The sequence below is a fragment of the Nicotiana tomentosiformis genome, chromosome 6 (genome assembly GCF_000390325.3).
Source record: "Nicotiana tomentosiformis chromosome 6, ASM39032v3, whole genome shotgun sequence".
In the NCBI taxonomy this organism is placed as follows: Eukaryota; Viridiplantae; Streptophyta; class Magnoliopsida; order Solanales; family Solanaceae; genus Nicotiana; species Nicotiana tomentosiformis.
The window spans coordinates 94376823-94391380 of record NC_090817.1 but is presented as its reverse complement, the minus strand read 5'-3'; the positions used below and the strand labels follow the sequence as shown (position 1 = coordinate 94391380).

The following is a 14558-nucleotide window of genomic DNA, read 5'->3' as shown; positions in this document are numbered from 1 at the left end:
TTCTGAAGAACCTGCTCCTCTGTAGAAGATAGTAACATTATCTCAAAGTTACCAGGTCCGAGTTTGGTGGACGATGGCTACTATAAGTGATAAAGGTCGTTGTTCAAACAGATATGGATAATTCAGTCAGAAACCAAAGTCCCAAAGCGTGTGGAATCCTTGGAACAGTAGGAGTCCTATCAAAGGGGAAGATGATTTTGAATAGGACTCATAGAAGATCTCAAGTCGTGTTTAAATAGGATTGATTTTGGACTTCTAAACTATCCTTTTGCACACCAACTAAATAGTCATAAGTTGTTTACTTGTGTTGAGTACTTGCATTATATTCTTCCCGAGTCAGTCTAGTAAATGTGTTTTAGGTAATTGAGTTGTAATCAAGTGTCAAAAATAATCAATGAGTTGGAGGTAGTATTTTGCTTTACAATGAGTTGTATCAATGAGTCCTGTAATTGATACATTTTAGCTCAGTTTTTTAGTGGAGTTGGAGCTGAAAATCCTACGTGGTAGGTCGTGGTTTTTGTACCTTTTGAGCCGGGTGATTTTCCACGTAAAAATCGATGTGTTCATTTTATTGCTTGTTTACTTTACGCTTAAGGAACATGGTAAAGAATCAAGTTCTTTAGTAATTCATACAGGCACTCAAACTAACAATTGATATCAGAGCGGGTTCTCTCATTTACACGACTAACACCTAGAGAGATCTTGGAAGCAAGATGAGTGCTCCACCAGGAATTAATGAAGGACAATCAACTATCATGACACCCCTGTTCAATGGAAAATATTACAGTTGGTGGAAAACAAGAATGGAAGTCTTCCTAACAGCTGAAGACTATGAACTATGGACCATAGTGAACCAAGGTCCTTTGATTCCTACTAAACAAAATGCACAAAATGAAACAGTTCCTAAGGACCCCTCTGAATTTGTGGCAGCAGATTTTAGAATGATAGAGAAGAATGCAAAGGCTAAAAAAATCTTTATATGTGGACTTGGTTCTGATGAGTACAATAGAATTTATGTGTGCTCTAATGCGAAGCAGATATGGGATGCACTCCAAACTACTCATGAAGGAACAAACCAAGTAAAAAGATCAAGGATTGAACTACTGATGAGAAACTATGAGCTTTTCTCCATGAAGGAGTCTGAGCCCATCGAGGATATGATGACTAGGTTCACTATAATAACCAATGAACTGAAATCACTTGGAAAGATGTTTACCTTAGAAGAGTTGGTCAGCAAAGTTCTAAGAATCCTTCCAGCTTCATGGGAATCAAAAGTCACTGCAATCCAGGAAGCCAAGGAATTGGACAAAATTTCACTTAATGAGTTGGTTGGAGACTTAAAAACTCATGAAATTAGAAAGATAGAATTGTACAAGGAAGAACCAAAGAAGGATAAGGCCTTGGTTCTTAAAGCATCTGAGGATGATAAATTTGACTATGATGATCCTAATCTAGCAATGTTTGCCAAGTTCAAGAGGTTCATGAAGAATTACACAAGTGCATCCAAGAGAGAGACCGATAGTAAGCTCAAGTAGAATGACAAAGCCAACTATGATGGGTGCTACAAGTGTGGAAAGCTAGATCACATGGTCAAGGACTGCCCAATGTCAGCAATTGAGTGAAGGAAAGAACGAGCTGAAAAAGAGAAATATAAGAAGATGAGAGAAAAAGGTTCCAACAAAGGAAAAATCATAGACAAAGGATTTACTGAAGCAGTGAAGCATGCATTCTTGGCAGCATATGAGGACACTGGAAGTGATCAAGAGTAAGAAAAGGAGGATGAGGCTATAAGTCTCTATGCTGTGATTAAGGAACACCAAGTTGTGAAGACAAAACCCCTAGTACAGCTTGGAATGCACATTGGAAGACCTCCTTTGTTTGATGAACACCACTATGATGAATGGAAGCTACATATGGAAATATTTCTTCAGGCCACTGACTTTGACCTATGGGTAATTGTCAGTCACGGACCAATTCTACCAACCAAATTGGATAGTGAAGGTAAGAAGTGCAACAAACGAGAAGAGGAATACGATAAGGAAGATCGTCAGCGAGTTCACAAAAATGCTAAAGCAAAGGACTTGCTCTAGAGAAGCCTGTCTAGAAACACTTTCCTTAGAGCATCCTCTTGTATCTCTACTCATGATTTATGGCGAACCTTGGAAATTGACTTTAGAAATAAAAATATCAAAGTGGCCTTGATAGCGATTGAAGAATCCAAAACAGAGGAAAAAGTGATAGGAATAATGGCCATGAGTGATTGAGAAACTGAAGATGAAGCAAACAAGGTAAGTATATTTGACCGGAAAGAGAATATTCATGTTATGTCCAAACAATAACTGATGGCCATAATTGTGACCTTAATGAATAAAATTGATAAAATGAGTACTGGAAATGATTAGCTAATAAGCAACCTTTCTTGTGTCAAACTTGATATCAATGAGCTTGAATCTAACAAAGCTAGTTTAGAGAAACATGTCAAAGACCTTAAGAACCAAGTTCTTGAGCTTACTTCTGAGAATGAGAAGTCTCCTGATATACTTGGCAAAAGAAAAATGAGTGATCTGCAGTATAAGCTTGAATAGGAATTAAAAATTGCTAATGATAATCGTTGTGATGCTAAATATAGAAATAAAGTCCTAGATGAAAACCTAGAAAAGGCTAATTATGAACTCTCTAGACTAAACAAATGGCATAGATCTTCTGATACCTTGAATTGAATGGATGAAAACTGTAGCCCTAACAAATCTGGAATTGGCTACTGAAAACCCGTCCCTAAGTTTGACCCAATGTATGTAGGAATTTCTGATACTAACATGTGCACTCATTGTGGAAGAGTAGGATACTTTAGAGACACTTGTCCCGCCTTAATTCATGCTCAGTTTGGAAACACCTTTGGTATTGCTAAAAATGTGAAGAAGGAAGAGGAGCCAAAGGTTAATCCTCCTATCAATACTAAGTGGATTTAGGTTAACATAAAAATAGCTTCTAATCCTCTCCCCTTCTGGGCAAGAAAGGATTTGATTCATCCTTTTTCCAGCAAAAGAGGACCCAAGCTTGTCTGGGTTCCCTAAACTAACTTGTGAATTTTTGTGCAGGCTAAGGTGAGAGGAAACAATCATGACTTGTATCTAGACAGTGGATGCTCAAGACATATGGTTGGAGAAAAGAAAAACTTTCTCTCACTGACAGCCCTCCAAGGAGGGAGTGTGTCATTTGAAAATGGAAAAAAGGGTTAGATAATAGGTATTGTCAAGGTTGGCAAAACACTCTCTCATGCTATAGAAGATATGTATTATGTGGTAGGTCTTAAATACAATCTTCTTAGCATCTCTCAAATGTGTGACAAAGGAAATGAGGTAAAATTCAATTCCAAAATTTGCACGATTACTAAGCTTGATACTGATAAAATTATGTTAAAGGGCTAGAGACATAACAATGTCTACAAGATATCGATTATGTCACTTCTCTAGATTGAGCACACATGCTTGAGTGTAGTGGAAGATGATCCACTGCTATGGCATAAAAGACTAGGATATGCCAGTCTCTCTCAACTCAACAAGTTGGCAGCAAAGGACTTGGTCCTTGGACTACCTAAAGTTGAGTTCACCTCTGACAAGGTATGTGATGTATGTATTAGAGGGAAACATGTTAGATCATCCTTTAAATTTGAGAAGTTTGTAAGTATTTCTAAACCTCTGGAACTCCTTCACATGGACCTATGTAGACCAATGAGAACAAGGAGCAGAGGAGGTAAGAGGTATGTGTTTGTGATTGTTGATAATTTTTCCAGGTATACCTGGACTTTGTTTTTGGGATCCAAAGATGAAACCTTTGATGTCTTCTGTGTATTTGTAACAATGATTTAATAAAAGCTGGGATGTAATGTTTTAAGTATAAGAACTGACCACAGAACTGAATTTGAAAATTCAAAATTCCTTGAGTTCTGTGGCTCACATGGCGTTGACCATAATTTCTCTGCACCTAGAACTCCACAACAAAATGGGGTTGTAGAAAGAAAGAATAGATCCTTATAAGACATGAGGAGGAATATGTTGATCGCCAGTGGACTGCATAAGAATTTCTAGGCTGAGACAATCAATAATGCTTGCTACCTGCTAAATAGATGCATGGTCAGACCCATTCTTGAGAAAACTCCCTATGAATTACTTCGATCAAGAAAACCCAACATCACTCACCTGAGAGCCTTTGGGTACAAATGTTTTGTGCATAATAATAGAAAAGAAGTTCTAGGTAAGTTTGATGACAGAAGTGATGAGAGAATTTTCTTGAGTTACTGTCCACATAGTAAGGCCTATAAGGTTTTTAATAAAAGAACTATGTGAGTGGAAGAAAATATTCATGTTATTTTTGATAAATCTAATAATTTGGCTGAGAAAGGTTTGTAGGATGAAGATTATGCCATATGATTCACTGGTGATGGAGATACAAAGAAATCTAATAAAGATGGATCTGAAAACCATAAGAAAATTGATAGTGATCATGAGGAACAAGAAGAAGAAGAAACTACTCTAACTGCTGACCAGACTAATAAAGCCACACCTACTGAACCTGCTCCTTTGGGTCACTCCTCAGGTGAATCTTCTCTGGGTATAGAGATCAGACCATGAAAGAATCAATGCTCACATCCTCTTGAGAATATCATCTCTGATCCAAATGCAGGGGTGCAAACCGGGTTTTCTCTAAGAAATCTATGTGCACTCACATCATTCCTCTCACAGGTTGAACCTAAGACCATCAAAGAAGCTCTAAAGGATCTAGACTGGATCATAGCCATGTAAGAGGAGCTAAATCAGTTTGAGAGAAGCAAGGTCTGACACCTGGTACAGAAACCCAAGAATAGAACTGTCATAGGTACAAGATGGGTGTTCAAAAACAAGTTGGATGAACAAGGAAATATTACAAGGAACAAGTCCAGACTGGTGGTTCAGGGATACAATCAAGAGGAGGGCATTGCCTATGATGAGACATTTGCACTTGTAGCTAGAATGGAGGCTATAAGAATGTTGATAGCCTTTGCTGCCCACATGGAGTTCACTTTATACCAGATAGATATAAAGAGTGCCTTTTTGAATAGGTACCTGAAGGAGGAAGTGTTTGTCATATAACCTCCTAGATTTGAAAGTGAAGAATTTCATGGCTATATATTCAAACTGGATAAAGTTATTTATGGACTAAAACAGGCTCCAAGAGCTTGGTATAAAAGGTTCTCAAAATTTCTCTTAGCCAACAACTTTGTAATAGGGAAGGTGGACAACACTCTATTTCTGAGGAGCAAATGAAAAAATATTCTGATTGTGCAAGTGTATGTGGATGACATTATCTTTGGGGCCACCAATGAAGCAATGTGCAAGGAATTTGCTGAGATGATGGAAAATGAGTTCGAAATGAGCATTATGGGTGAATTGAACTTCTTTCTGGGGGCAAATCAAGCAAACACCAATTGGAACTATGATACATCAGCAGAAATATATCAAAGAATTACTGAGGAAGTTCAACATGGACTCGTCTAAGTCTATTGATACCCCCATTGCCATTGCAACAAAGCTGGACCTTGATGAAGAAGGAAAAAGTGTGGAACAAAAGCTATATAGAGGAATGATTGGGTCAATGTTGTACCTCGCAGCAAGCATGCATGATATAGTGTTTAGTATGGGATTATGTGCAAGATTTCAGGCAAATCCCAAGGAATCTCACCTGAAGGCTGTCAAAAGAATACTAAGATATCTCAAGGGGACCCCTGACCTCTGTTTATGGTATCCCAGAGGGTACAACTTTGATCTAGTTGGTTATGTTGATGATGACTATGCAGGTTTTCATGTTGAGAGGAAAAGCACTTCAGGAACAACTCATTTTCTAGGTTATTGTCTGGTGTCTTGGGGAATCAAGAAGCAAAATACAGTGGCCTTATCTACAGTTGAGGCTGAATATATGGCAGCAACATCCTGCTGTACTCAGTTACTATAGATAAGACAACAACTAAGGGACTATAGTATATTTGTTGATTGTGTTCCCATTTTTTGTGATAACACTAGTGCCATAAACATTGCTAAACATCCATGTCAGCACAAGAGAACCAAGAACATTGACATTAGACATCACTTTCTTAGAGACAATGTTGAAAAGGGGAATATCTCAATTATCTTTGTAAAACTGAAGATCAAATTGCTGATATTTTTCCTAGAGCTTTGAGTAGGGATCACTTTGAAATGAATAGACTAGAACTAGGTCTAATCAACTCCTCCCACTAAGTTGACTCCCAGTGATTGGTTAGAAAGGGCATAATAAGACGCTAGGGTTTATGATTTCCCCAATTACCGGATTAATTCCTAACACATTAGCTATAATCTCGCCGCACCATTCTCTGAAGATAACGAGTTCTTGTTTATCGCAATTATCTCTCAATCAATTACGATAATTTACTAGAAGTATTCTCTCGAATTACTCTAGCTGACAATTCATACAACTCATAAAGATCATGCCAAAGCTTTGTTATCTCTAATTCTGCTTTTAAATTCAAGTAATTAATCTCTTAACTTACTCGAAACTGGCATTGTTCAACAACAATGTAATCAAGTATTCTCTCTCAAGCAACACAAGATAACTAGATACGATCAATCAAGGATCCTTCAATTAACCATAAGAAGCACATAGTTGAACAATTAGAGAGTAAAAACAGCTCAATTATACCAATACATAATCAAAAATTTATCCAACAATTGATTCCATCAAACCCTAGATGACGGGTTTAGCTACTCATAATACTACCAAAAAATACATAGACCATTGTCAAATCAATATTCATAGAAATAAAGATAGAAAAGTAGAGAGAAACTCTTCGATTCGTCTTCTCGAATGAATTTAAGGATCTTTCGGGCTCAACTTTGCTTCAACAATGGTGTTCATTGCCTTCTCAGGTCAAGCGTGTGGCTGAAATAAGGGTTAGAAGCTTCATATCATGTCTCTGAGCCGAATGACTAAGTTGCCCCTCAAGATAAAACCCATGTTAATTTGCACTGGTGCTTTACCTATGCTTTGCACAACGTCTAGTTGAATTTTTTATATTTTTCTGTGCTTTTCGAAGTTACTTCACTGCATGGGTTCGATTTTCCTTTTCTTCACAAATTGTCTTTTAGCTTCATTATTGCACAAATCACCTCTATTTTTCACTCTTGGCTTCCTACATAACAAACTTCAATAATTAAGCTCAATTGATCATCTTTCAACCTTCAAAACACCTAAAAATAGCCCTAAGTAGGCGTAAAACATATTCGATTACATGTAAATATAGCATATTATCACCTACCCATTTTTATATAATTTTTCTTTAGTTTGGACTACACAGATTTAAAAATCTTCACTATTTCGCTTAATTGAAAAACTTAGTGAGAATGATAGAACCAAAACCATAATTTCAGTTTTGAATCAAATGCTACAAAGCAACTTGACCATGTGACTCTAATTACTATTTATGTTTCGTTGGCTTTGCTTTACTAGGAGAAAAGAATACGAAAGTGATGAGAGAAAACTGATTGGCAAATGGTTGTCCAGTTCTTGCATATTTAATAGGCGTTTGGACATAAAATTGTAATTTTTGATAAAAAGTATCATTTGGAATTAAGTTGAAAAATAGTATTTGGAATTTGAAATTGTGTTTGGACATACATTTCGCTTGAAAATATATTGCAGCTTTGTGAGTGAGATTTTGTTTTTGTTGAGAATTTTGATAAAATGGTCAAAACTACTTTTTGGTTTTTGAAAAACTCATTTTCGAAAGTTTTTCAAAAAATTACAAATTTTATGGACAAACATATTTTTGAAAAATAAAACCCGAAAAAATGGAGAAACAGATCCTTATTTTGTTTCAATTCTTTCTCAAAGTAAACAGTGCTGAGGATAAATTTTTACCACAAAAGGTAACACGGACACTACAATTATGGATTATGAATGTAAGTATTCCTCTATTCTTAAGTAGAAGTTTCATATTTGTGATCCGAATATAGAGTTGTCTTTTGGCCGGGAGCGTTTTACCTCCAACATGGGACTAATCGATTGGCGCAAATCCAAATTATTCGGCCGATCTAATGATACTAAACACCAAATAGGGAACCAAAAAAAGAAGAAGCATAAGTGATGTCTCCTTCCATGCAGTTATTGTAACCTAACTACTAGCTAGCAATGTAGGAGTAATTTAGCATGTAAAGATGATGATAATTGGTAGTACTAATTAGACAAAAATCAGACCATATCAGCTCATGCTCCTTCATGTGCCCTACACCTTAGTACGTACCACTAGTTCTAAGCTTTTTTTTCTTGTCCCTTGGCATCTCGCCTTTGCAAGACACATTTATTCGTTGCGGACGTGCTTCACATATATCCACATTTACTTCAATGTAACATAAGTGTAATTGTATATGCTATACTTTTTATGTGTGTACATATATCTGTATATTAACTTTAATTATTGAAGTAGTGTAGTACTGAGAGTATAATTAAGTACGAAATGTTAGATAAAGGTTGACATTCAATTACTTAATATACATGTTATCAGTGGCGGAGCCAGAATTTTCATTAAGGGGTCAAAATACAAAGAAATAAACTCACCAAGAAGACATGGGTGTCATTATATAGTATATATGCATATTTTTTTATAAAATTACCGAGCTAAACAGTGTAATTTTCTGACGAAGAGGCTTCGCCACTGCGTGTTATATTTTATAATAGTGACACATATAACTGGAATACGATGGTTCAAATAGGTGAGTTCAAGGGAAGTACTCGAACTACTGTTACGTGATAGGAGAATAACCACCAAATAAAAGGTAAGTTTCTTTAATTAAACGATTGTAAGACTAGCAAATTTTGTACAGAGTTAAGTGTTTAGCCGTTAAGCCTCAACATATTTACATGATAAGTGTTGCAGAAGTCTAATGTTAAGTGTGTGCAGCGTATGTCCTAAGTTTATCTATGTGTTAATTATATTGACATAAGCTGAATGATTAGGATGATTTTCCTTTAATGAAGACATTTGTTTGATTTGAAAGGCTTCCTATATTGGAACAAACCCGAATAAATAATAAATTAATTGATGCATCTTGTTCTTAATTTCGAAAGGTATAATTTTTAATTAAAAAAATAAGACAACAGTAAATGAATATTTATTCATACATCAAATCAAAGAATAATGACAGGAAATATGTACGGTATTATCATCGTCTTTACCAATAATTTATATTATATATATCTTCCACAGTGATGCCACAAAGAAAATGAATCTATGGTAACATAAAGGTACGATTAGCAGCCCTTCATCCCTGAAGAAGAAAGTATTAACATTTTAAATTAATTAATAAACAAAAGAATATGAAGAAGAAAAAATGAATCCTCCTAATTTCAGCCTTATCCTTTTTCTTTCATTTCTAATCACGATTGCAAAGGCATCGCATAATAAAAATATGACCAATAGCTTTTAGATATGTTTTTCCTTTGGTACACAAATGTTGTTCCACAAATAGCATTCACACTAGTAGCCTTTTGCTTTTGTAATAGTGTATTTGAATTTTGTGCACTCAATTTGGAAAGTTAACTGGTAATTTTAGAATCTGTCTAAAGATAAAACAAGAAGGTATCAATTTTCCTGGATCGCAAACCAACAGTAGAGGATAAAATTCTACTAAGATTTTATTATATTCACTCACACGCTATTGTATAGATATCTATTCGGAGACTATTATTCCGTGGTATCATGTTCATGTATTTTTGTTTAGAATTTATTTCTTCCATCCCATTTTAACTATCTTTTAGCTCAATAAAATCATTCCAAAAATAATTATCACTTTAGAAATTCAAGACTTAACTTATTAATTATTTCCAACTATACCTTTAATATTAAAGAACAAGTAATTCTTTTTAATATTGTTCAATTTTTAAAAAAATAATTAACAAGGTAACTTAGTAAATTATATATTATATTTATTATTTTTTTAATGGGCGTGAAAAGAACTAAAGTGACGGTTAAAATGAGACGAAGGGAGTAACTTATATTGACTGGCACTGTAAATAATTTTCTACTGTCATGCTTTTACTTTTACTTTTGGGATTTTATTGGTAGTTATACTTTTACTTTTAAGTGCAATACAAATGCTCCCTTCTTAGCTTTTTGCTTTTCTTTTTAAGTGCTCTCCTTAGAATATGTACTTTAAATATAGCATGTTGTATGAACATATTCGAAACTAATATTTGTTGACATCACATTATATGGATGGTAAGACCTTTAAACTTAGTAAATCCTCCAAAGGCAAATTACTTGTTTCATATATAACCAAACATTATATATATATATAGAGAGAGAGATTATATAATAGTAGAATCCTTTAAATTCAAACAAAGTAATGCTTATCGCTCTATTACCCTTCTTTAATTCAACAATTCTTTCATCACGTTTTTTTACCTTATTAACTGCCCGTTAAATTTTAAGCATGATTTTCTATTCATTACAATCACACTAATTAAACAAATATTCTTTAAAAGAGAAGGTCGATCGACAATATATTTCCGCGTGACGAACTCTTTTTTATTAGTAATATTCGTTCGATTCTCAATTATCATTCCGTTGTACTAGATGAGACCTTCAAATGGAATTTCCATAAAAAGTAGAAGAAAAGAGTTCAGCTATGCGAACATACATACAAACACATGGCCTAGTAAAGGAAAAGATCTGAAAAGGCCATGAAAAGTCGGAATAGAATTAATATACACGCATGTAAATACGACACGTACAAGACCAAAGAGCCCTAAGCTAACCTTAGATTCTGCATTGCCGTCTACCAATATAATTAAAGTGAACGATGGAGATAATGAGAGGTATGGGAATATGGAAGGAGAGATCAAATTAATCTCTCGATCTCATGAAAATCTTCAGTTAAATTTATGACTACTCCATTTCATACTAGTCTCACTATCATGGGCAAAAGCGAAGCCGAAATTTATAGTTTATAGGTTCGGAATTGACACCGAATCTATAACTGTCTGAGTTAGTAGTTTTGTTATTAAATATTTATACATATATAATAAAAATTTTAATACAATTCATTTGAACCGGTAGTTAATACTCTTCCTCCGCCCATGATCATGGGATAGTTAATTTAAGATAGAATCTAGCATAGCATGTTAGAGATTCTCATAATGGGTGGTGCTGAGATGAAATCAGCACTTCTAGTACCATATTAAATTGTATGGTCATCACGAAAAATATAAACTATTATAAAAAGTATATATACTTTTATTGTTGGAAGAGTGGGGCAAGACGGGCTTAGAGTGGCTCACTAGGTAATTTAATATCATTTTTAGAACGAAAAAGATGTCCGAGGAGTGGAGGTGGAGCACGATGGTTCCTTTATACAAGAACAAGGGTGATATTCAAAATTGCAATAATTATCGGGGTATCAAGCAGCTTAGCCATACTATGAAAGTGTAGGAGAACGTGGTGGAGCTAAGTGTGGGGAGGAGTGTGTCTATTTCTAAAAATCAATTCGGGTTTATGTCGGGGCGCTCGACTACAAAGGCCATTCACCTTGTTAGGAGTTTGATGGAGCAGTATAGGGAGAAGAAGAGGGACTTGCATATGGTGTTCATCGACTTAGAAAACGCGTACGATAAAGTCCCGAGGGAGGTTTTGTGAAGGTGTTTGGAGGCTAGAGATGTACATATTGCCTACATTAGAGTGATTAAAGATATGTATGATGGAGCAAAGAACCGAGTGAGGATGGTGGAAGGGACTCAGACCATTTTTCAGTCATGATGGGATTATACCAGGAGTCGGCACTCAGCCCATTTTTGTTTGCCCTGACGATGGACGTTCTGACGTGCCACATTCAAGGGGAGGCGTCGTGGTACATGTTATTTACAAATGATATTGTATTGATTGGCGAAACGCGAGGCAGTGTGAACGCGAGGTTAGAGGTATGGAGGGAGACTCTGGAGTCTAAAGGTTTCAAGCTGAGTAGGACCAAGACAAAATACTTGGAGTATAAGTTCAGTGGTGAGACTCAGGAAAGGGAAGGGGATGTGAGGCTGGACTCGCAAGTTATCCCTAGGAGAGGAAGTTTTAAGTACCTTGGGTCTATAATTCAGGGGATGAGGAGATTGATGAAGATGTCACACATCGTATTGGGGCATGATGGATGAAATAGAGACTTGCTTCTGGTGTTTTGTGTGACAAGAAAGTGCTACCAAAACTTAAAGGTAAGTTCTACAGAGTGGTGGTCATACCGGCTATGTCGTATGGGGCTGAGTATTGGCCTGTCAAGATCGCCCATGTCCAGAAGATGAAGGTAACATAGATGAGGATGTTGAGATGGATGTGCGGGCACACCAGGTTAGATAGAATTAGGAATGAGGTTATTCGCGACAAGGCGGGTGTGGACCCCATTGAGGACAAGATGCAGGAAGCGAGACTTAGGTGGTTTGGACATGTGAGTAGGAGGAGCACAGATGCCCCAGTGAGTAGGTGTGAGAGGTTGACATTGGAGGGCCTACAGAAAGGTAGAGGTAGGCCGAAGAAGAAGTGGGGAGAGGTGATTAGGCAAGACATAACGCAGCTTCAGCTGACCGAGGACATGACCCTTGATATAAAGGTGTGGAGGTTGAGAATTAGGATAGTAGGATAGATGGTAGATTGTTCATATATACCAGTAGGATTAGTACGCACTCTCGCATTCTGTTAGTAGTAGGTTTCTATGACTACCCATAATTTTCTTTCATTTTGATCATCTTGTTATCGTGTTGTTTCTATGCTGCTTTTATCTGACTTTTTGGTGTTGTCCCTTATTGTCTATCTTTTAATTAATGTGGTGCTTATGTTTTTCTGAGCCGATGTAGGAGTAAGGTCTGCGTACACAAAATCTTCCACAGACCCCACGATGTGGGATAATACCGGGTATGTTGTTGTTGTAATTATGTTTTTAATAATTAAATTTTATTATTACTCAAAGTATAAAACATGTTCTCTTGTATTTGACATGTGAGAGGATTAAGACAAAATATAAACTGGCATATAATAAAATTAATAATTAATGCATTTTTTTAGAGTAGTCTATTTTGTTAAAATTCAATAAAAGTAGTCCACTTGGGTGAGGATCTTTGAGGGGTAGGGTTGGAGGACAAGAGTACTGGTTAAAAGCTTGGAGCAGGACAATCAAAGGACAACGCTATTTCTGACAAGCCAAGTTTTGCCCATAAAAGTTTATACGTGTCGAAATAACCAGTGTGAGAACCTAATTCACTTGTCTGCATGTCTCTCCCCATATCCTAGTTGTATTAACAGTCTAAAGCAAAAAAGAATTTTTCTTCACATATTCTGGGCATTTTCTCTTCACTTTCTCTCTTTCTGTACGAACAGATCAGCCAATCAATGTAACAATTAGTGGGAGAATATCTTCTTACGCCATGAGAATAATGGTTACTCCCTCAATTTCAATTTAGATGAAATAGTTTGACTCGTCACTGAGTTTAAGAAAAAAGAAGAAGACTTTTAAAATTTGTGGTCTTAAAAGCTTAAGTGGTAAAAGCTTTGTGGGGTCATAACATTTGTGTGGTTATAAAAGCTTCTCATTAAGAATAAAATGGGTAAAATGAAGAGTTTAAAGTTGAATTATTTTCAAATTTAGAAACGTATCATTTATTTTGAAACAAATCTAATTTGAAACGGAGGAAGTACTAATTACTCGTCTGCACATCAAATCAAAAAATAATTTAATATGCACAAACCATCCCGCTTACACTTAAGAGATGTAATGTAGGCAGCTTATCTGAAACAAGTATTAATGACTGATTCACAACTTAAACTCGTGACCTATAAGTCATACAATAACTTTGTCGTTGCTTCAGGTTCCCCTTTAATGAACAATTAACTTTATCGTCACCTAATGTCTCGCATATCAAATCAAGTAATTTAAATTAACAATAAATAAAAATTACTACTAAAATACTAGGTTTTAGCGACAGACAAATTCTGTCGCTAAACAGAACAATCCGTCGCTAGTCTCATTTAGCGACGGATTAACGACGGATTATCAAGATATTCTGCTAGCTACGATCGTTTTAGCGACAGATTAGCGACGGTAATCGTAGCTAATTTCAGTTTTTTTTGTAGTGAATATACGTTATTGAATTATGATTTATTGACTTGATATAAATATCAAAAGCGGATAAATTTTTACTGAAAATAATATAGTAGCGTGAAAGCTTCATTTAAAAGCTTCACATAATGCAAATCCTTGTTGGAGGAGTACTGTATGATCACTTCTGTTTTAATTTCCTTTCTTTTGTTTTTCCCTTCACTCTTTCTCCTTTATTTTCCTTTACATTCCTTTTGCAAACCTTGATTCTGCCCTAAAACAACTTCCAAATTAAAGGAGATATAAATTGTTATTAAATTATGAAGTGTGCCTTTCATGACGTCTTTTTGATTCGCTAGTTGGTCCACATACATTCATTCGAAGATAAACAAGAATATAATACTAAAAGTAGACTTTATT

At 35.6% G+C, this 14558-nt stretch overlaps 2 protein-coding genes across 2 annotated transcripts; both read left to right on the top strand.

Moving 5' to 3' along the window:
* Positions 1-2789: 2789 nt before the first annotated feature.
* LOC138894436 (uncharacterized) lies at positions 2790-5129 on the top strand. The gene is made up of 7 exons (XM_070179134.1): positions 2790-2936; positions 3099-3234; positions 3499-3620; positions 3728-3753; positions 4499-4596; positions 4684-4742; positions 4851-5129. Exons 1-7 carry the CDS (start codon positions 2790-2792, stop codon positions 5127-5129), a joined length of 867 nt encoding a protein of 288 aa, XP_070035235.1.
* Positions 5130-5472: 343 nt separating this feature from the next.
* On the top strand, positions 5473-5988 carry LOC138894435 (secreted RxLR effector protein 161-like). Its single transcript, XM_070179133.1, has one exon. It carries the CDS (start codon positions 5473-5475, stop codon positions 5986-5988), a length of 516 nt encoding a protein of 171 aa, XP_070035234.1.
* The last annotated feature ends 8570 nt before the right edge of the window (positions 5989-14558 follow it).

Coding starts and splice junctions, on each gene's coding strand:
- LOC138894436 (XM_070179134.1), top strand. CDS start 2,790: ATGTATGTAGGAATTTCTGATACTAACATGTGCACTCATTGTGGAAGA. Junction 3,235..3,498: donor ATTTGAAAATGGAAAAAAGG/GTTAGATAATAG, acceptor GCTTGAGTGTAG/TGGAAGATGATCCACTGCTA. Junction 4,743..4,850: donor TCACATCATTCCTCTCACAG/GTTGAACCTAAG, acceptor CACCTGGTACAG/AAACCCAAGAATAGAACTGT.
- LOC138894435 (XM_070179133.1), top strand. CDS start 5,473: ATGATACATCAGCAGAAATATATCAAAGAATTACTGAGGAAGTTCAAC.